The sequence below is a fragment of the Cynocephalus volans genome, chromosome 3 (genome assembly GCF_027409185.1).
Source record: "Cynocephalus volans isolate mCynVol1 chromosome 3, mCynVol1.pri, whole genome shotgun sequence".
Classification (NCBI taxonomy): domain Eukaryota; kingdom Metazoa; phylum Chordata; class Mammalia; order Dermoptera; family Cynocephalidae; genus Cynocephalus; species Cynocephalus volans.
The window spans coordinates 65,323,968-65,345,860 of record NC_084462.1 but is presented as its reverse complement, the minus strand read 5'-3'; the positions used below and the strand labels follow the sequence as shown (position 1 = coordinate 65,345,860).

The 21,893-nt window shown below is 48.9% G+C and overlaps 2 protein-coding genes across 3 annotated transcripts in view; both read right to left on the bottom strand.

Moving 5' to 3' along the window:
* Nucleotides 1-14: 14 nt before the first annotated feature.
* On the bottom strand, nt 15-11,450 carry MAN2C1 (mannosidase alpha class 2C member 1). Of its 2 annotated transcripts, none has more exons than XM_063090367.1 (26): nt 11,309-11,449; nt 10,910-11,035; nt 10,360-10,483; nt 9,217-9,287; nt 7,968-8,145; nt 7,476-7,665; nt 6,303-6,409; nt 6,002-6,112; nt 5,509-5,601; nt 5,311-5,427; nt 4,982-5,077; nt 4,738-4,883; nt 4,259-4,382; nt 3,774-3,895; nt 3,585-3,670; nt 3,308-3,463; nt 3,003-3,100; nt 2,739-2,833; nt 2,380-2,484; nt 2,131-2,287; nt 1,867-2,010; nt 1,041-1,150; nt 855-934; nt 529-677; nt 328-437; nt 15-255 (listed from the first exon to the last, which is right to left on the bottom strand). In XM_063090367.1, exons 1-26 carry the CDS (start codon nt 11,407-11,409, stop codon nt 129-131), a joined length of 3,123 nt encoding a protein of 1,040 aa, XP_062946437.1. In that variant the 5' UTR covers nt 11,410-11,449; the 3' UTR covers nt 15-128. The 2 variants fall into 2 exon arrangements, with proteins under 2 accessions (XP_062946437.1, XP_062946438.1); XM_063090368.1 differs by having other exon boundaries at nt 40-255; nt 2,739-2,871; nt 3,003-3,113; nt 11,309-11,450.
* Nucleotides 11,451-13,474: 2,024 nt separating this feature from the next.
* SIN3A (SIN3 transcription regulator family member A) overlaps nt 13,475-21,893 on the bottom strand; it is a 55,536-nt gene continuing 47,117 nt past the window's right edge. Inside the window, exons 19-21 of the mRNA XM_063088956.1 lie at nt 21,216-21,310; nt 17,342-17,549; nt 13,475-14,733 (exon numbers count right to left, since the gene is read on the bottom strand). Coding sequence (XP_062945026.1) covers nt 14,503-14,733; nt 17,342-17,549; nt 21,216-21,310 — 534 coding nt within the window. The 3' untranslated portion in view covers nt 13,475-14,502. The remainder of the gene's footprint in view (nt 14,734-17,341; nt 17,550-21,215; nt 21,311-21,893) is intronic.

Here is a 21,893-nt window from a genome sequence, read left to right as displayed (position 1 = left end):
CTGGGGCTACAAGCAGGGTTCCCGATCCAAGGATTTATTGTACAAGAGGCAACTGATCCTTGCTTCAGGCTGAGGAGGCAAAAATGAATCCCCAAAGCCTTCCACAAGCAAAACCCCACCCCCAGGACTCAGTTTGGTGGAGGCTGAAGCACCAGCAACAGGGACCGCACTTGGAAGGGAGAAAAGGTCAGCTTCAGGCGGGCATCCTGAAGGGGCAGGTGGCCAGCAGGGTCTCGCCGCTCCAGGAGATCACAGCTGCAGAACATGAGGGGCCATGAGAACCCCACCAGTGTGGGACTCCCACCCCCACCCCACGCCTCCACTCACAGGATGGCCTCCTGAACCGGCAGTGAGGTATGCAGCCAGCAGTCCACGTGGCTGCCGTGGGCCTCATACAGCCTCAGGACCAGCGCCCGGCTTTGGGGGCTCTTCTCTGCCTGTGGAGGGAGGTGGGTGGTGGGCGAGGCCGAGGGCCGGCCCAGCCAGGGACCGGCGCCCAACCCGGCCCGGCCTCACCCTGCCCCTTGCCTGCTTGATGGTCTCCAATACGACTGCTGGGGAGGACAGAGAAAAGGCACTCCAGGAGGTGGCGGGCGCTGGACCTGGGACCGGTAGCGCCAACAGGGGGAAGTTGAGGCTGTAGGCAGCGCGGATAACGCCAGCATCCTGGAATGAGCCTGGGGCACGACCGAAAGGGACGCATGGTGGGAAATAGGGGCTTCCCTCCCATGTCCCTAGAGGGGGCAGGGGGCTGGGCTGCTGGGGTTTACCCCACTAAGGGAAAAAAGGGGGCTCAGAGAAGGTCAGACAGGCGTTCAGGGCCGCAGGAGGGCCCCACCGTATCCAGCACTCACCCTCGTGCGGCATAAGCGCGTAGGTGAACTCATGGCGCCCCATGTCAGCAGTGACGTCTGGGGCCTTAGTCGCCCGCAAGCTGGGATGGGGAGGGCGAATGTGGGCCGGGCTGGAGCTGCTGGAGTTCCGCCCAGGAAGACCCGTGCCCCCACACCAGCCCCTGGGCCTGGCGGGACCTCACTTACAGTGAGAGGCTGAGGACGCTGCCTCGCACTGACGCGCCATACTTGCAATCATTAAGCAGGGCCAGTCCAAAGCCGTGCTCTGACAGATCCATCCAACGGTGGGCCCACACCTAGAGGGCAGATCCAAGACCAACCTGGTGGCCCCATGCCCTTCCTGTGCTCCAGAGCTCCTGTCACTAGGGTGAGAGCAAGCTCTGGAACAACACAATTGAATTCCAGCTCCCAGGCCGGCCCGTGGCTCACTCGGTAGAGTGCGGTGCTGATAACAGCAAGGCCACGGGTTCGGATCCTACATAGGGATGGCCGGTTTGCTCACTGGCTGAGCGTGGTGCTGACAACACCAAGTCAAGGGCTGAGATCCCCTTACCGGTCATCTTTTAAAAAAAAAAAAAAAAAGAATTCCAGCTCCCACCCTAGGAGGCCCTGGGCATGCCACCCAACCTGCCTAAGCAAGCCTCAGTTTCCTCATCTGAGAAACAGGGATAATAATAGTACTCACCCCACCAAATAGTCATGAGTATCAAACTACACGTAAAGCATTTGGCAGAATGCCTGGCACACATTAGGAAGCAGCAAATATTGATCATCCTCTTCTTCCTCACCCCACGCCACACAGCTAGTTTCTCCCCAGCCAAGGAGTAAAAACCCCTCCTCACCCCACCCTCTTGTCAGACCTCACACTTGATCTTAGCCAAAAGGCCAAGAAGTGATATTTTAATTTTATTTTTTTGGCGGGTGGCCAGTAGGGGAATTTGAACCTTTGACACTGGTGTTAGCAACACCGTGCTCTAACCAGTTAGCTAAACGGCCAGCCCCCATGTCAGACCTCAAATCGAGCCCAGTCCCAAGAGGTGTTGTAGTGGGTGGGTCGCTGCAGGTGTCCAAACTGGATCTCATAGGTGGCCTGGGGACTACGCACACGGGCAGGGAACTCCACTTTCAGGAACTTGTGGGCCTCATGCCAGTGCACCTGGGGGATGGGGGACAGAGGATGAGGCAAGGGAACAGTGATACACACACAGGCCTGGGGCTGGCCCTCTTCTCACCATGCACACCTGGGGAAGACAGCTACCACCCTGCCCCCTGCTACCTCAGTGTGGAAGCGGACATAAGGGCAGCCAATGTCCAGCACAACCTCCTGGCTGAGCCGACTGTTGGGGCTGATCTGCAGCAGGAACCAGGCACTGCCTCGTAGGCCACCCTCAGTGCCCACTGCCAGGGTTCCTGCCTGGCCCAGAATGAGCTTCCTGTGGGATCAGGGTGGGAGGTGCTAAGGCAGGGCAGCCTGTACAAGTATTCCCCCCCGCCGCCACCACCCCAAGTCCTGCCCAGCCCATACCGTGTCTCTAGGTGGTAATCCATGACGTCCCACGCGTCCCAATACAGGGGTACATCATCAAACAGCACAAACTGGTTCCCCACAGCACCCTCTGCAATGGCCTCCCTGGAAGAACATGGCGATTGGTACTTTACAACTGCTATGACCCTGCTGTCTCAGCTGCTCTTGGTGGGGTGGGGGTACTATGAGTAGACCCAAGGGACAGAGGACTCCTAGCCCAGCCTGCCCTGCTCCATGTGTGGGTCCCAGCCCAGAGCCACTGGTGGGCTGCTGTGGGCAGTGCTGTGGCTAGGGGATAGGGGGATGGGGTCTGGGATCCACTTGCCAGGCACTGGGAAAGGGCAGTGAGGGGTTGGCACCTGCCAGAGGCCACCAGGACCAGGGATGTCAGGCAGCCAGTTGGGTCCAGCCTCACCCGGATGATGCCATTGTCCAAAGTCACGGAACCATCAGTCTTGGTGGGAGGGGACCTTGAAGCTGAGTCTGTAGGGGCTTCCCACAACCAACAGTACCCCGCCCAAGCCCCACTCCAAGCCTGCTCCATGCCAGGGAGCTCAGAACCCTTGAGTTGTTAGAGAGCATCCCAGGACAACTCCGCCCTACCAGGACCTGCCAGGACTCACCTCTTGCACTACGAACACAGGCTGCTGGGGCAGCAGAGGCTGCAGTGAGGTGGGGGCAGGAGCTGGAACATAGCCCAGGCTGGGCACTGTCACCAGGGCTGGGGATGAGGACTGGGCATCAGCGCAGCCTTCCTGAACTTACAGGAACCTCACTCAGGTCAGGGGGTAGGAGGTTTGGAGTATGTGGCTACTACTCTCCAGCCTGGGCAACCGAAGGCAGAGATCTCCAGGAGAGCATCCGTGACCTGGTTTGTCCAGCCATGATCCCTCCTGTTGCAGTAGCAGCCCTTCCCCTGAGCCCATACCTAGGCTGTGGGCCCCGCCAGGCTTGGGCAGCGCCAACACTTCAGTGCGCTTCCAGGGCAGTGTGTTGACAATGAGGAGGCCCTCAGGGCCTGGTTCCCCAGCACACAGGGCTGTGGCCGCAGCGCTGAGAAGTGCGTTGCCGTAGGAACGGATGTCTGAGGAGAGACTGGCTGGTCACAGGTTGGCAAAGCCTCTGGGACCCCTGATGTCCCACAGGGGACACTCTAGGCTCAGCCTTGGGGTTAGAGACAGTGGTGGGACTGTTGTCAGTCTCACCTTTGTAGTGGCACATGGCATCCTCTGCCACCAGCTGGATGCAGCTTCCAGTCACCACATCATGGAACTGGTTCAGGAGCAGGAGCCTGCAGAGGCCAAGGGCAGGGATGGGGAAGGCCAGAGGGGCAGCCACAGAGGTGTCTGGGATGAGAGGTCAGATGGGCAGCAGGGGGCAGAAGCGGGGCTGACCTCCAGAGGTGCTGCAGCTGGGCTGTTGGGTATAGGAACTGGGCACTGCGGGCCAGAGCCAGGCTACTGAGCAGTTCCACATCGTGCAGGATCCGCTCACATTCCCGGTTCCCCTTCTTTATCTGAGCCCAGGATAGAGGGATCAGTCTGGAGTCTGCTCAAGTGTCCCAGGATGCCTCCCAATGTCCTCCCTTGCTCAGAACTCCTGATGGCTCCCTAGGGTCTCCTGGATAAAGCCTCTTGTGTGTGACCTGTCCAAATATTCTCCCTTTTCTCCCCTCATCCCCAAACCCTGCTCCTTCAGGAAGGCTCAGTCCTGCCTCCTCCAGGCTTTCCTGACCAACCCAGCTCTTCACTTCTCTCCTCCAAGCTTCTCCTTGGAATATGAGCCTCTTTTCCAAGGTCTCAGCTGAGCTCTGCCCCCTGCTTCCTTCTCTAATCCTCTGAAGATTAAGGGCACACCCTGCTCTGCAACCTGCCCTGACCTGGGCATGGGTGGTGTAGGTGCCATTGTGCAGCTCCAGGAAGAGCTCGCCAACCCATGTGCACAGCTGTCCTGAGTCACTCTCCAGTGCCAAAAAGAGCTGTCCCGGAGACGACAGCTGCACCCTGAGGGAGACAGCAAGCCTGGGCCTTCCAGCCTTGGATGCTACGTGGCTCACCCTTCCTGAATGCCAGAGTGGACAAGAGATCCAGCCCCAAAAGAGAGGGGCCACTCCTGTCCACACAATGCCAGCTCTGAACACCCCAGGAAAGCTGGTGGGTTTGAGCCCCTTCCCACCCTCAGCTTTTCCTCCACCCCATCCCAGGGTGAAAATTTGGAGGAGCCAATGATCCAGGATTAGAGCAGGAAAAGGTCCAGTGGAGGGGGTGGGCCCAATGTATGAGCAGAAAGAGGAGATCAAGGCAAGGGTGAGGGGGATGCTAAATGAGAGCTGAGGGCAGCTGGAGGCACAGGCCTGACCTGGGCAGCCCATCAGTATTGCTCAGCCGCTTCAAGCGGTCCAGCATGGTCTGGGTGGGGCCTCCACCCCCATCCCCAAAGCCAAAGAGGAAAGCACTGTGGTTGGTCCGCCCTTTGTCCCGGTTGTTGGCCACGGTCCTCAGCACCTAGACAGGTGGGGGTAGGTCAGTGTGGATCAGCTTGAGACAGGACACCCAGCCCTCTCCAGTATGCCCTTCTGCCCAGCCACTAGGTGTCCCCTCACCTCCTCCACGCTCCCCTGCATCCCATAGGAATCTCCAGGTGGGAAGTGAACCAGCACACGGGAGCCATCCAGCCCCTCCCAGAAAAAGGTATGATGCTGCCATAAGGAAGACAAGCAGGGGAGAGAGGCCAGAGTCAGGACAGAGGCAAAGCCAGGCCTTCCAGACCACGTCATGCCCCTGCCTGCTGTAGGACCCTGGTGGAAGCCCACCCTCTCTAGGGGGGGGTTTGGTGGTCTGTCCAGGACCCCTCAATAAACCTTGAGAGGGGCGAATGGGCCTGTTGGGACCCAGGCCCACTATGATCTTGACTCCACTGGGGCCTGCTCACCGGGAAGGAGTTCACCAAGTTCCAGCTCAATTTCTGGGTCAGAAAGTACTTGATGCCACAGCCACGCATGATCTGGGGGAGCTGTGCTGAGTAGCCAAATGTGTCCGGCAGCCAGAACTGTGGGGAAGAGGGCCTCTGCAGCAAGGGAACCAACCACCCCAGCCTGCCCACAGGCTGGTGCAGCAGCTCCCAGCCTACCTCCGAGCACAGATTCCCAAACTCCTGCAGAAAGAAGTTCTGGCCCTGCAGGAACTGCCTCACCATGGCCTCTCCACTGGGAAGGTTCCCATCCTGGCAGTGAGGGAAGAGGGAGGCAGCCGGGGTCAGCACCACACAGGGAACAGGCAGGAACTCAGGCCAACCCTACCCCCGCAGGGGAAGCCAGGACTGCTCTGACACAATAGTTACAGCCAGGCCCCAGGAAGTGTGCATCTCCTAGCTCCTGGCGTGACTGTCCAACGGCCTGAGGGAGGTGCCAGGGATGGTTCTATGCAGACAGGCTGTCACCGTGCTGGAGACCCCCTCCCCCTTGGAGTCCAGGCCTTGGGATTCCAGGGACTAATGAGCCCTGCCACTGAGGGGACATGAATGGTCTTCAAAATGTCAGCAGCAAAGCTGAGTGGGGCCTGGGCCACATGACGAAAGGCCCTGACCATATGGCCCGAGGCCGAGGGAATCCAAATGCACTTGCCATCTCCACCCAGGTGGCCCCCACAGGTACAAACTGTCCACGGCCAGCGAAGTCCTGGAGCCGGGCATACAGGCCAGGGTAGTGGCTCTTCACCCACTCGAGCTGCTGCGCCTGTTGGGCAGACAGGGTGGGAGGTGGGCCAGGAGTGACGAGGACCCCAACCAGGGCTGAGCATGTCAGGCCCAGCAGGTAGCTGAGGATGAGGAGCAGCCCTGCCCCTCAGACCTGAGAAGTCCTCGGAGCTATTGAGCTCCAGGAGCTTTAGGTGTCTGTCATGCTCCCACATTGCTGTCCCTCTGACCTGGGAGCAGGAAAAGATGAACTTGGGGTTCTTCTCCATGAGCTGTACAGCTGTCACCCAGCTCCGGGCACACTTCCGCACGGTCTCCTTGAAGGGCCAAAGCCAGGCTAGACAGGGAGAGGGGTGGAAGGTAGAGGGAGTGGCAAGGTCCCAGCTCCTCACAGATCTCCAGCCCCACCCCTGCCCTGGCACCCTGTATAGGCCCTTCACCCAGGAAAGCTCTATGGCGTCCCTCCTGAGCTGTCACTTCAAATCACTCCTGCAAGGTGGGAGGAGGGGATGGGGAAAGGGGATCAGTAAGGCTAGGAGGTCAATTTTAACAGGTCAGGAAATGGAGGCCCCAGGTCCTGGGATAGCCACCTCCCAAAAGGATCCTGTAAGAGGCAGCCCCTGTATGCACTGATAGATACTCTGGAACATGGGGCACAGCTCCCAGGATGACTCTGTCTGGGCCAGCTGTCCTGCAGAAGGCACTACAATCTCTCCTGTCCTCTAGGCCTCAATACCTTTCTTACCAACCCAGAATCCTCACACCCTATCCCACTTCTTGGCACAGCGGAGAAAGCCCTTGTTCTGTGATTCAGAAACTTTAGATGCGTCAGAATTAATACCTTGGGGAGCATGTTAAAAATGTAGATTTCCCATTCACCCCACAGACACTGCAAACTCATTAGGTTCAAAACTCATTCTTGCCAGTAAACCTGCCCCCTGAGCTTGAGCCCCCATCTCAATCAATTCCACATCACTCCTCTCTGAGGATTTCAGCACCCTTGTCAAACTTACTCATTCTCACTCAATTCAAAGGTCACTCATCCAGGAAGCCTTTCTGGCATCCTCCCACCCCAGCTGGGTTAAGTGCCTCTTCTGGGCTCTCTAGTCTCCGTACTTCCCTCCATTGTGGCACCAACTATGCCTGTCAATTTGTGATCATCAGTCTGCAGTCCTACTCCCCAGTATCTAGCATAGGGCCTCAAGAGGCATCAGATTTTGTTGAAAGAATAAATGAAGCCACAACTAGCAGAACCCGCAGTCAAGCGCCCCTGTCCCATTTTACAGATGGGGAAAACTAAGGTCTAAGAAGGGGAAGAAGTGGCTGAGGATCATGCAGTGCTTCTAGGGCATGGCCAGAGCTTCATGGGCACTCCTGCCTCCCCCAAACAGCTGCCGCCCTACCTGTATCGATGTGGCAGTGCCCTGTGGCATGGATGGTGTGCTGGCTTTCACCTCCACGTTGGCCAAAGAACTTGGAGGCCAGGGCCTGGGCCAGTGGGAAGGTATCAGGCTGGGCAGGGTCACACACGTTCACCATCTGGTTGGCTGTGTACAGGGCCTGAAAGCTGCGCTGGTTGTCCTTTCCAAGGCCCTGCAGCAGGGTTCTGTCCCTTAATCCCCTTCTCAAGCATAGCCTCAAGAAGTAGGTCCCAGCTGGTTTCCCAAAGGTTCTCAGCAGAGCTCTCCTCACCTCCAACCCTTTGCTCCTGCCAGTCCCCTGGCTCAGCACCATGTCCCTCCTCCCCTTTACATAGGAAAATCCTCTCAGCACTCAGGCAGGCAGGAACCCTCTTCCTACTCTGGATTCCCAGGGTCCCAACTATCTGACCCAAAAACAACCTTCCTGGAGCAAGGCTCTAGAGGGTGATGGGGGTTGCAGAGGGTGTCGAGTACCTTGGCTATGCCCAGCAGCAGCTCCAGATCCACCAGGAGCCTGTGGACATCCTGGTGGAATACAGCCAGCTCAGCCCGGGTCAGCTGGAACATCTTCTCAGGGTCAGGGGCTGCAATCATGCTTCCCTTCCCGGCCCCCAGGAGCCCATTGCAGGCTACTTCCACATAGAGGGTCAGGCTACAAATGTGAGGAGGCAGCTCAGGCCAAGGGATTGGCAGAGGAACCTGGGGGCTTGGGGAGACATCACCCAGGAGGCGTCTAGCTGACCCTCCCCATTCATTTCCAAGATCCACCACCCAGAGGATCCCACAGTGTGTCAGGTGTGGGTGCAGGAGGGTCATGGTAGAAGAAATACCAGACCAAATCCATGTCCTGTTGATGAGTGTTCTGACTTGGTCAGGCAGAACAGGTAGCCAAGTTTGGAACTGAGTGAATGACACTGCTGTTTAGCCTTTTATTTCCAAAGCTATCTTTGCAAAGCACTGCCTTGGTCTCAGAACCTCCATTGCATATTAAAAAAGAAGCATGTCTGGATCTCCCTTTCAGACCCAAGATCTACCAGCTAGCATGGGTCAGGCCATTCACTGGAGCAGCATGCTGGGCTGTGGTGCTGTCTACTCAGTCTTCAAGAGCAAATGTGACATCCTTAGTGAAGCCTTCCCTGACCCTCCTCCTCCCTACTCCTAGGTCTAGAACAGATTCCCCATATTGAGCTCCCACTATTTTCTTTCAGAGCTCTCATCAGTTTTGTAAATATTCATCTGTCTCTCCTTGCTGCCAAGGACTACATTATTCACCACCATATTACCAATGTCTAGAGGCATCTGAAACACAGTGTCCAATAAATACAAAATGTAACATCTAAGAAGTGTTTTTAATGGTGTCATAAACTGCCCATGTTATAATATGGAATGTAAAAAGTCAGGATGAAAGATATCAAAGAAATACAATTTCAATTAGTAAAAACTATGCCTGAAAGAAATCTGAGAACATGAATGCTGAGATGTAAATAATAGTCATCTTTAGATGGTAGGATAATGAGAATTATTTACTTCTTTGTGTTTTTCTATATTTACCACAAGAAGGCAAACATTATTTTTATAGTCAGTAAAAAATCATGCTCTCTAAAAACAAACTATGAGATTTGAGGATGGTTGTGTTGGAGATGGGGGTGTGATCACTCTGGGCCTCAGCTCCTCCTTGCCCATTGATGCCTCATCTGCCACCAGGGCACAGGGACTCACTCACCTCCGGGGGTCTCCTTCCTTCAGCTTGTCAGTCAGGACATAACTGGTCTTCTCACCCTCTTTGGTCAAACCCTGGTAGGGAAGCGGGTGAGAGAGACAGGGCCTGAGGCCTCTGGATAGTTCAGGTGAAACATAAACCAGGGGAGGCCAGGCCCCTTCACCCAGTCCCCAGCTCTGGGTCTTCTCTCCCAAGCAGGACCAAGATTGACAAATCAGGAATTCATGGTAGCAGGTGCTCTACCTCCCATGGCAACCAGCACCACGATCCTCAAATTGCACCTGTTTACCAGCAGAAAAGCCCTTATGGGAAGGGTCCTGGGCTGGGGTTAGGAAACCTGGGTATAGCTTCTGGTGGCCTCTGTATCCCTGAGTAAATATCTGAAGGAAAATTCCATGAAAGCAGGGACAGGTTTGCCTCATTCCCTACTATATCCCCAGTGCTTAGCACAGAGCCTGGCCCAGAATGGACACCAGGAGACATGTGCTGAGCCAGTGAAGGGAGAAAGGGAAAGGCTCTGCCTTCTTTTAGCACAGGAAGAACAGTCCTAACCCCAGATTGAGACTTAGTCCAATTTGGAATAGAAGCTGTGTGAACCTAAGCAAGTGAACTAACCTCTATATATCTCAGCTTCTTAACCTGTAAATGGGCATTAAGACCTACCACACAGATTATAACGATTAAACCTGATATGGCTGAATACATAAGACACTCAGGAGAGAGTGGTGCTGACGACGACATGGTCAAGAATTCAGATCCCCAAACTGGCCAGCCACCAAAAAAAATAAATAAATAAAAATAAAGCCTTGAAAGGAACAAAATGATTTAAAAGAACAACAAACAAAAAACAAGACACTTAACAGTGGTTATATCTGGAGAAAGGGATAGGATGGTAGGGAGAGATCCAGACAAAGTTTTTACTTTATACTATCTAGAACTGTTTGAAATTTTTCTCCATACTCATGTACTACACATAATAAAAACTAGTTTATTGAAAACTATGGACTAATTGAACAGATGCCCAAGCAGCAACTTCCCCAATCCTGAAATCCGGATACTGCCTTGCAGGCAGAGCCACTCAGCTGTGGCTTCTCCGGACCAGGGCCAAAATGTGGCCATACCTGACCCAAAGGCAGGGCTCCTCACCTGGACAGGTTCCCCATCGCGCCACACCAGGCCTTCTCCATCACTTTCCCAGCAAAGGTGAACTTCCTGGCCCACCCATGTCTCCGGGATGGTCAGCTCCACCCGGAACCAGCAGGTCCACCACCTGTACGAGATCCATTGTGATAGTGCTAGTGGTGGAAGCCCTGTCCTTCCAACATACTTCCTTGGATTAAGAATCAGCAGGGCAAGAATCTACAGCATCACAAGGTACTCAGCTTTGAGCCACATAAAGGAGCAATGGGGTGGGCAGCGAGGTGAGGGAAAGAGGCAGAGAGTCCCTGATCCGAGCTAGGGTGCCCTTCCTGGGGGGGCCAGAGGCTGGGGAAATGAAAACTCTCCCATGAAGACTCTGAGGGACCAGGGTGCTGTTCCCAGCAGAGGGTGCTGCTGTTCAGTCCCATGCGACTTTCTAGAGCAGAGGGCAGACAAGACAATGGAGGCGTGGCCCTTGGAGACAGTGAGCAAGCCAGGAGCGGTGGAGCCCTCCCTTAGGCCCGCCCGCCCCGCCCTCCCCCTGGGCGTTACCCACGTGGGTCCGAAGCTGTCGCCGACCTGCGCGGGGCTGAAGTCCTGTTGCACTGCCTCCTGGTAAGGAAGCCTCTCCGGCGTCAGGAAACTGGAGAGTGCAGTCACAGGGCAGCTGTCCCCGAAGAGCCTGGGCAGGAGGGGCCGGTGGGCACGAGCTCGAGCCCCCCCCCCCCCCGTAGGCCAGTTGGCCGCTGGGGATGCGCTTTCCCTTGATCCCCACCGGGAGGACTGCCTATCACTTCCGCAAACTATCCCACCCTCTGCACCCTCCTCCTGGGTCCCTGCCCTGTCCGCGGCGGGCACTTTGTCCCGCGGCCCTGGCGGCCGCAGCTTGGGTTTCCCTCCGGAAGGCTGAGGCCCGCGGATGCGGTCGGCCGGCTCCCGAGGCGAGGGGCCACACCTGCCGCGGAGGTTACAGTCGGTAAAATAGAGCGGCGACACGAACTTCTCCACCCGCTCCAGCGTGGTTCGCCAGTGCTTCAGGACCGGCACCGCCGCCATCGCCACGCGCCCACTCCACTCCCCGGAAGGCCCCCGGCGCTGCCGGCCCGGCCCACCGCCTGGAACCAAAGGTTCCGGTGTTTGAAGGGCGCCTTCCAACCCCGAGCGCCTTTTCGTGGAACACCGACCGCTCTGAACTTTGAGAAAGGAGTTGAAAGCTAGAAGGGGTTCGTCCAAGCTAGTGGGCCGCAGGGCAAATCTCTACGTAAAATGGGAAGTTCGACGATTAGAGCCCCCAAATCCCCCGAAGGTCCCGGGACAGAGACTTCGGACCACTCGGCACGACGAGCGGGAGCGAGCCATGGCTGCTGCAGATCCAGCCTCAGAAGCAGCAATCGGGAGCCTCCTTGCCCTCCAGTCCCAGCCCGACTCCTGGCTCTGGCTATCTCGGTGAACACGAAAACTGGTGTTTGCTTAATGCGGAGCCAGGCTGCTCGGATGGGTGTTTTAATACTGATCGGCAGACAGGGTTAAAAAGAGGAGCTTTGCACCCCAGTAACTCCGGCTTTCTCTGTAACACTTTTTACTTTATGTATGTATTATCGCTAACTCTTGCCCATCACCAGAAACTCTTTAGACTTTGATGGTAGATCACTAGCTGTGAAGCTCCCCAGGAGATAATGTATGATAATGTATTTCCCAGGACTGTAGTGTCCAGGGAAGCCATAATGCCAGAAACAGACCTCCAATTTCATTTTCATCCTTAATACTCCATTGGCAGCTCTTTTTCCTCTTGAGGCTGCCAGTCTATAAAGTCATTAAGAAAAAATATATACACATTTGCACTGACATTTTAATGGAAATACTGACCAGGTTTACATTTCAAATGCAAATCACACTGGAAAGGTGACTAAGCGAAATACCAACTATGACTTAAAGAACTTTCTGCTATATATAATACAAGTTGGGTTTAGAGCTTGGAGCTCAGATGTCACACAGGAGGGATTAAAATGTTACTTGTGAAAACCCTGGCTGCAGGTAATCTCCCCCTTCTGTGGGTTGTGGCTTTTCTCCTGAACTGGCCTTGAAACCCTATCCTGACTTGCAGGCAGGTGCTCTGGACATAACATAGCATGACCAGTGAGAACCAGGGCTGCCCTTGGTCAGGCCCTATCAATTTCCCCCCATAGTTCCAGGTCAACATGATTTTTCTTGAGGGAGCAGAGGAAGATAGGTGAATTATTGCTGAGAAAACCTCAAGATCTTTCCCCAACGCAGTACATATCACTCTACCCCCAAGTCAGGCACTGCCTCAGCTTTGCCCTAGAATAACCTTGTCACACAGGGCTCTTTTTGCAACCCTACACTTAGGCTCACAGTCTCTTGTCCCCTGCAACAAAAAAGCCTAAAATCAGAGAGATCTACCATGTATTTTGCAAGCCCAAGAGCCAAAAAGCTTGTTTTTCTTTGCAGTGGTGGTATTAGGGATTTTTAAATTAAAACGCAAAAAACACAAAACACTGTTGGCTACAACTATGACTACAGTAACGGTTGCTGTAAAAAAAAATCCACCAGAGTACTGGAAGGGGCAGAGTTGGTCTTTGTTCAGAAAATCCAGGCTAACCACATATAAAAATTCTAATCATTCATGTTTAAATATCTCTCAGTTTAAATTTATGTAATTAAAAAAATACATATATTCCATTTGTTGCTAAGGACATGTGTCAAACCCCCTTCCCTCCGAACTTCATTTATACCACACACCTTTCAATACTGACTTGGTATTTAAGTTGTTCATCCCCATTCCCTACAAAGATAAGAAAAAATATATGGAAATACAAATCACATAGCTTGACAACTTACCCAAATATAAAATATTTTCAAATAGTTGAACAAGAGAAAAAAAGTATACTAAAAGAATGAAGTATTCTATTTTAAAATTTTGGAATATTTTGATTTGGGACAAGTACAAGTGACTATTAACTAGCTAAAGCAAAATCCTTACCCTAGATAAGGAAGTGAAGTGAAAATCCCTGGTTAACAATAGTTCTCTGGTGAGGACAAGGGACTTGGGTTGAGAGTTTATTCCTTAAGTAAGAACCAAGCTTTATTTATTTACAAAAAAGGGGGGGGGGCGCAAGGGGGCAGACAAGTTTTACACAAAAGTACTACAATGATAACTCCCTTTGGTAAAAAGTGTAATAAATGTCTTGTACGTCTGTTCATAGGTACTAAATCTGAAGCCACATAGTACTATGGTACACAAGAAGCTAGAGCAGTTATGCTAGCACATCAAAGCATATTTCTTTTAATAAAAAATTGACAGTATGTACATTATTTACAAAAAAAACCAAGTTAAAATGTGTGTGTGTGTGTGCGCACACGTGCGTGTGTGTGTCAGAGTAAAGCTGGTGAATGGCACTAGGGCAGACTAGTAAAGAAGCAGGTACAAAACAGTTCCACGGGAGCTAAAAAGGATGACTGACTTGAACTTGTTGAGGTTGAGAACCAGAGGAGAAAAGAGGGTGGGCAGCAAGGGGATTCATCAGGAATCAAATCCACAAGATGATAAATCCCAAAGCCAAACTGCAGGTCCCAGATAAAACGTAATGGGTGATCTTAGATGGGCTCAAGTGACCAGAAAAAAAAAAAAAAAAATCATATCCAGTTTTTCTTTTTCGGAAGAGGGGAGAGGAGCAGTGACCATTGCAGTTACAATCCATCTGAGCATTAAGTCCTTTCCTAATCTGTTTTGTAAATGTACCTCCATCCAGTCAAAGTGTGAACAGCATCCAGTTTCCTCATGGAAAGGTCAGGCCACAGAAGACTCCAGGCTTAGCTCTGCTGGTGTGTACAAGCAAGCTGTATGTCTCTGTACTTGCAAGGACTTCCTTCCCTTCCAGGGCAGGCTAATACCCAAAACCCCTTGGGAAAAGTTCCAACTCCAGCTCTGTAAGGTATCCATGTTCTTATATGTAGCCCACTTGGTGCCAGGTTGCACCAGCCACACACAGATCAGGTGGCCATGTCCCAGAGAGGCCCAGTGAGGCTTGAAAGGCATCTTCCTTATTTCTTCAGTGTGTGTGAGTGCACATGCACACACCCACACACCCACACACACACCCTCTCAAGTTATCTGCTCTGGCTTTGCAGTTAAGGGGCCTTGAATACTGTGCCGTATTTGACACGATACTTGTTAATGCTCACAAAGTGCAGGGTCTCTGTGTCACAGGTGGTGGTACAGGGCACCAGGCCCTCCAACCCCTCACCCATGAGCCACTTGCTGGTCTCTGCTGCCATTTCACGGGGCACATGCTCCTTGGTCCATTTATCTACCCAGGCCTGGAACCTCTGATGTAGACGCTTGCTTACACGCTCATGAGACTGCAAAACAGAAAAAGAAAGAAAAAAAAAAAAAAATGAAGTAGGACCAAAAAACCCTTCAATACAAAGCCCAATTTTTCCTAAGGTAGCAGGGGAAAGATGCAGGCTCAGGTCTTAGGTACTACTAGCTAGTTATAAAAAAAAAAAAAAAAAAAAAAGCAATAGGGATTCTCTGTTTAAAGAGAACTGAGAGTTAAGAACATAGTATGAGTATGTAGAGAGAGAAACCCATAAAGCCTCCAAAGAAATGCTAACACAGGCTCTGGGCAGAACAAGTTCACTGCTTCTCAGTTTTAGCATGCATTAGTATAACAGTGGGAATATGTTAAAAATACAGATTTTCTTGATTCCACCAATCTGCATTTCATTTTATTAAAAAATAATTTTTTTTCTTCTTTTACCTAATATATACCAGCAGGACTGATCTACATTTTAAACCGGGAACCCAGCTGATTCTAAGGTATCCAGGGTGAGACACAATGAGCCACAGCTGTTGGTCATTTCTGTTAGCATGGTGATCCACTTCTAAGTCAGACAGCGGCAAAGCAAAAGGGCTTAAAATCCACTCTCCCGGGCCGGCCTGTGGCTCACTCGGGAGAGTGTGGTGCTGATAACACCAAGGCCACAGGTTCGGATCCCATATAGGGATGGCCGGTTGGCTCACTGGGTGAGCGTGGTGCTGACAACACCAAGCCAAGGTTTAAGATCCCCTTGCCAGTCATCTTTTAAGAAAAAAAAAAAAAAAAAATCCACTCTCCCTTCACCATATCACTCCACCCAGGCCATCAGAATCCAGGTATAGCAGATCTTCAGTTGTTACATTCCCTTCTGTGCACCCTGGTGTCCACATGTAAGGCATATAGTAGGTGATACAAGACAAAATTGGTTTTGCCCAGCTCCCCAAACTTTCAGAGACATGCAGACATACAACACACAGCAGTTACACTTAGTGTCATGAAAGAAGTACACTAAACTGCTCACCCACCATCTCCACCTTGAATGTTTTGTAGACCTTGCACTTACTTTAGTTCAATACAGAGTGCTTGATCTACCCCCAAAACTTTCTAACCTCTTCCTATTAACAGATGTCCTCCTAAACTTTCCACTTGCTTAAGCAAAACAAAACAAAAAACAAAACACCAACCAAGCATCATTCTTTTTTTTTTTTTAAAGATGACTGGTCACAGGATCTTAACCCTTGACTTGGTGTTGTCAGACCACGTTCAGCCAGTGAGTGAACCGGACATCCCTGTATAGGGATCCAAACCCATGGCCTCGGTGTTATCAGCACCGCACTCTCACGAGTGAGCCACGGGCTGGCCCCCAAGCATCATTCTTGATGTCCTCCTTTCGCTTACCTCCCCACATTTGATCCATCACCACATCCTGTCAATTAAATCTGCAAATTATATCTACAATCTAAGTCTTAGCAATCTCACTGCCACTCTAGCAGACTAGGTGGCTACTACATCTCATGTAGACAAGGGCAGCTTTTTGAGTGGTCTGTGCTCTTCTAACTTTGTACCCATATCCAACCCTCAATCTCCTCAGAGCAGTCCAAGCCATCTTTGTCAACAATGACACAAATACCTCAAACAAAAAGCCAAAACATAGCCTATGAGACTAAATAATGTGGCCTCTGCCTACCCTTCCAACTTTACACATCTGACTTTCTCTATAGCTCTAAACTTTGAGCCACACTGGTGTTTCTAGTTTCTCAAACATGCCAAGTCCTTTACTCCCTCCCAGTCTTCTACTTGCTGTTTTCTTTGTCTAGAAAATACCTATCCTCAATTCTTTACCAGGCTGGCTCCCTGTAGTCACCTCTTTAAAGAAGCCTCCTTCAATGAAGGCAAAGCCTGCATGCCAGTTACCCTTGATCACTACACCTGGTTTGTTTCCCTGGCAGTTTGTATCACATTACCTTATTTGCTCTACTTCATGGTTGTAGTCCCAGGGCCTGGCACAACACCTGCTACAAAACTGCAGCAGGAAGGCTTCACAATTTAAACAGAATGTGAAAACATGTAGGATTCATACAAGCAAGAGATTGGATACCACTTGAAATGTAAATGCTGGGAATAGCTGCACCAGAAGGTGCCACCAGGTATAACCTGTTGTTAAGAATTTCAGGGGAGACACAGTTCAACCCATACGTGGAAGTCCTAACCACCGGTACTTCAGAATGTTGACCTTATTTGGACACAGACACACAGAGAGAGACACCACACAAAGATGAAGGTAGAGATATATGAGTACAAGCCCAGGAATGCCAAAGATTGCTAGTTGTTACATAGAAGCTAGGAGAAAGACATGGAACAGATTCTTCTTCATAACCCTCACAAGGAACAAACCCTGGTGATACCTTGATATTGGACTTCTAGCCTCCAGAACTTCAAGACAATCAATTTTTGTAGTTTAAGCCGTTCAGTCGGTGGTACTTTGTTACAGCATTCTCAGCAAACTAATATACCCAATTCCTCAACAATTTTCAGCTTCAAGAACAGGTTTTCATCAAGAAAGAGAAACTAATCAGAAGACTCTGGGCCTCCCCTGGTTCTGCCTGGGGAGGAAGATGTGTAGAATTTTTCTAGTTACTGGATCTCACCTGATGAGCCCGGAGCAAAGCAGTCCTCCGATACATGTAGTCCTCTGACTTGATCACATATACCATCTTGTAGGAATTCAGCTTGAATCTGCACTCCAACTTATCCAAGCTATCCACATTCTCCATGGTCTTCTTGCTGTTTCCTTCCTTCCCTTCCTTTTCCTGCTGCTCTCGACCACGCTGACACTTCCGGATCCGCCGCAAATTCCTACAAAGCAGAAAAGCTCTGCAGGATGAAACCTCATCCAGACGCAGATTCCCATGACTCCCCCAAATGAGTTTTTCTTATATGCATTCATAGCACTTACCACAATTTTAGTTACATACACATAAAAATGTTCAATGGTTTCAAAAAGTTCAACTGTAAATGTACATAGAATAAAAAACAAATCTTCAACTACCACCACCCCAATTCTCCAAATTCTACTTGCCATGGCAGAGGGAGCCACTGTTAACAGTTTTGATTTGAAACGTTTAGGCCTCTGTGAATTTACATATGTAACTATCTGCTACAGTTCTGCTTTGGGATTTGTTTTTTTTTTTTAAACAAAATAGGATCATACTATATATTTTATTCCCAATTTCCTGAAGATTTTTTTTATTTCACTACATGGATTTTTGTGTCATTCTTTTGAACTGCTGAAGAATGTAACCCAATTTAACCATTCCTTAACAGCATTTCTCAACTGGGGTTCTTCATCTGGACCACAGAAAATTATTTAACTTCCTGTTTTTGAAAATTATCCCAAAGATTGGTATAAACTAGTGACATTCTACATACACAGGAAAGAAGATAATTCACAACATCAAAAGATGCCTGAGGGTAGGGTGAGCCCCAATTCTTTCCAATTCCAGCAGAAAAGGTTATCAGTAAGACAATTATATTGTTTCTCATACTTTACTATTAAGAACACTGCTTTAGCGAATATCTTTGTATACATGTATTTCTGTGGAACAGCAATTCTATAAGGTCCAAGGACCCTTGGGGGTCCCTAAGACCCTTTCAGGAGGTCTGTGAGATAAAAATACTACTAAAACATTTTCATAATACTACTAAAACATTATTTGCCTTTCTCACTATGTTGACATTTGCACTGGCAGTGTAAAAGTTAATGGTGAATAAAAATGCTGGTGGTGGCACCAAACGGTACTTAGAAGTGTTTATATTCTGACTATATACTGACATTCTTAAATGAAAAAGCCAGTTTTGCTTTGATGAAAGCACCTCTGTGTACTAAAGTATATACGATGATGGTCCCATTAGATTACAATACCTATACCATACAGCCTAGGTGTGTAGTAGACTACACACTCTAGGTTTGTGTAAGTACACTCTCACACAATGGCAAAATTGCCCCATGACACATTTCTCAGAACATATGACCTTCATTAAGTGATGCCTGACTGTACAGTGATTTTCTTGAAGAAAAGCACTCCAGCAATTGCTCCACCATTTTTACCTGAAAGAATGACTTACTAAAACTTAGTCAGCCTTGGGTATTTGGCAGATATTTTCTCAAAAATGAACAAGGGGAGCTCTGTCACTTTAAGGCAAACAAATGAACATATTTGCTGCCAATGATAATATTTGATCTTTTGAGCAAAACTATGAATTTTGGTAAAGTGGTATCAGCCACCATGAGCTTAACAACTTCTCAATACTTAAGATGAGCAGAATGAGATCAATGGTGATATTAATAAATGTAATTTGGGGCGAGAGATTGTAAAATGTGTCAATATTCAGCAGGTCTGCATAACCTAGTGAAGTAATATTTTCCAAATAACCAACTGCATGAAGTTTTAAAATCATGGATAAAAAAAGATTCGTTCAGGGCCAGCCCGTGGCTGATTCTAGGTAGAATGTGGTGTTGATAACACCAAGGCCATGGGTTCAGATCCCATATAGGGATGGCCGGTTAGCTCACTGGGTGAGCGTGGTGCTGACAACACCAAGTCAAGGGTTAAGATCCCCTTACTGGTCATCTTTTAAAAAAAAAAAAAAGATTCACTCAAGGTGCAAGACAAACTAATGAATTTTGACATATAACTATATGAAAACCTCATTGGCATCTGCATTCATATTGCAACTAACCTTTAAGAAACTAACACTTGTAGAGTTTTGTTGTCATATCAAAGAATATCCACAGTTATCTGAAAGGATATGAAAATACTCCTCCTTTTTCCAGCTACATACATGAATAAGACCAGATTTTCTTCACATATTTCAACCAAACATAATGCAACAGATTGAATATAGAAGCAGATACGAGAATCCAGCTGTTCTTCTATTAAGCCAGACATTAAAACAGATTTGCAAAATGTAAAACAATGCCACTCTTTTCACTATTTTTTTTGCTTTGAAATGGCTTTTCATTAAAAAATATTGTTTATGAAAATATCTTTGATATTGTTATTTTTAAAATGAATTAAACATCTTAAACATTTCTCAGTTTTAGCTTTAATTTTTTTTTTTTATTATTATTTTTTTTGTTGTCGTTTTTGTGACCGGCCGCCCAGTGAGCGCACCGGCCATACCTATATAGGATCCGAACCCGCGGCGGGAGCGCTACTGCGCTCCCAGTGCCGCACTCTCCCAAGTGCGCCACGGGGTCGGCCCTCGGCTTTAATTTCTAATATGGTAAATATTACTAGTATAAGCCAAATAAACAAAAACTCTTTGGGATACTTAAGCTCTAAGAGTGTAAGGAGTCTCAAGGCAAAAAAGACTGAGAACCTTAGCTATGAGACACATAAAACTGAAGTTCTAGGGTAAAGGTTCTGTATATTTTAACTGTCCTGCCCTCAGAAAAATTTTATTAATTTCTATTTTTTCTCACAATATATGAAAGTGATTCCTCCACATCCTCTATTAAGACCAATTATCAATCTTTCCATGTCCTCATTAGGACTGACAAAGTCTAATAATACTGGGATGATATCCTTTCGGAAACGTTAGGACATGAGACTTCAATTCCAAACTTTGGGGAAGAAAGCAAGCCAATCTACCTATTTTCTCCTCTAAAATTGTTTTCTTACTCAAAGGATCAGCATTATAATTTGTCTGTATGTAGGGAGGGAACTTTTAAAATTTTGTGCAGAAAAGAGTTAACATAGTAGGCCTAAGACTGCTATACCTTGAAAGGCCTGCTTACAATGTTGGCCCTTGGCTGGAGTCTGGGATCTTGGATTTTGTGGGACTTTCCACCATTTTCTAAATCATGAAAGTGACAAATTGTACCTAAGTTATTTGCACAAACTATCTGGTTTAAGGTGAAAACCTGCTTTCCTTTTGACAGTCTGGAATTTTGGTATATACTAGACATAGGGTGCCTATATGATTAAAACTTAATAAAAACCTTGGCACTGAGTCTCTAACGAGCTTCCCTGGTAGACAGCATTTCACATGTGTTGTCACAACTCGTTGTTGGAGGAATTAAGAGCGTCCTGTGTGACTCCACTGGGAGAGGACTCTTGAAAGCTTGGGCCTGGCTTCCTCCAACTTTGCCACAGGCAACTTTTCCCTTTGCTGATTTTGCCTTTTATCTTTTTGCTGTAATAAATCATAGTTAAAAGTATGACTACATGCTCAGTCCTGTGAGTCTTCCTAGCAACATCGAAACTTGAAAACTGACACACATTCCCATAAGTAGAGAAGTTATTACTGATTGTCTAAAACTCTCACCTCCCTGATGCTTTGACACACACACCAAGTAAGCCCACTCTGTAACAGCCATACAATCCTTGAATTAGCATCCTCAGCAGATAGAACAAATGAATAGAATATGTGAAAACCAAGAATCTGAAAGTGATTTAACTCTCCATTCCTCAATTGTACACAAGCATATACTGCTGACAGGTGTCTTGGCTCACTCACCTTGGGAGAAATACTGGTTTCTGTGCCAGATGTTCACGAAGCTCAGGAGAGGTAGTATCAGAATTCATATATCGCTCCACATAGTCTGACCAGCGCTAGGATGGTAAACACCAAATAAAGGTGGAGGGAAATCACAAAAACTGAGCTCTGTCCTCATCAGGTAGTCTAGTAAATTCTATGACTAAAATGTCCAAAAGCCGTAAATTTCAAGATCAAAAAAGTCCTTTTCCATAATGACATGCTTATTACTTAGTATCAGAACATCAATTAAAAGTTCTGTTAGCCAGCAAAACCACAAGTTTCTCTGAGATGCTTAAGTTATTAGAAGTCATCAATGTGTAGAAGCTGGCTCATTGACAAGTTTTATTTCGCCACAGAAAGTTTTGTTAAAGAATTTTTTAAAAGCAGAAAGAAAGATAAAACAATCACAATAATACATTCTCTTTCAAAAGGAGAGAACAGAACTGAAGTTACCAGAGGTAGGAAAAATGAAGGGAGAGGGGGCGGGGTGGTAGCGAGAAATTGGTAAAGGGCCACAGAAAATGATTACACTGTGTAATGTTGAATATACTAATTATCCTGATTTGAGCGTCACATATTGCACACAGGTGTTCATATTCAATGCAGTACCACAGATATGTACAATTATGTTTCAGTAAAAAAAAAATGAAACAAAAA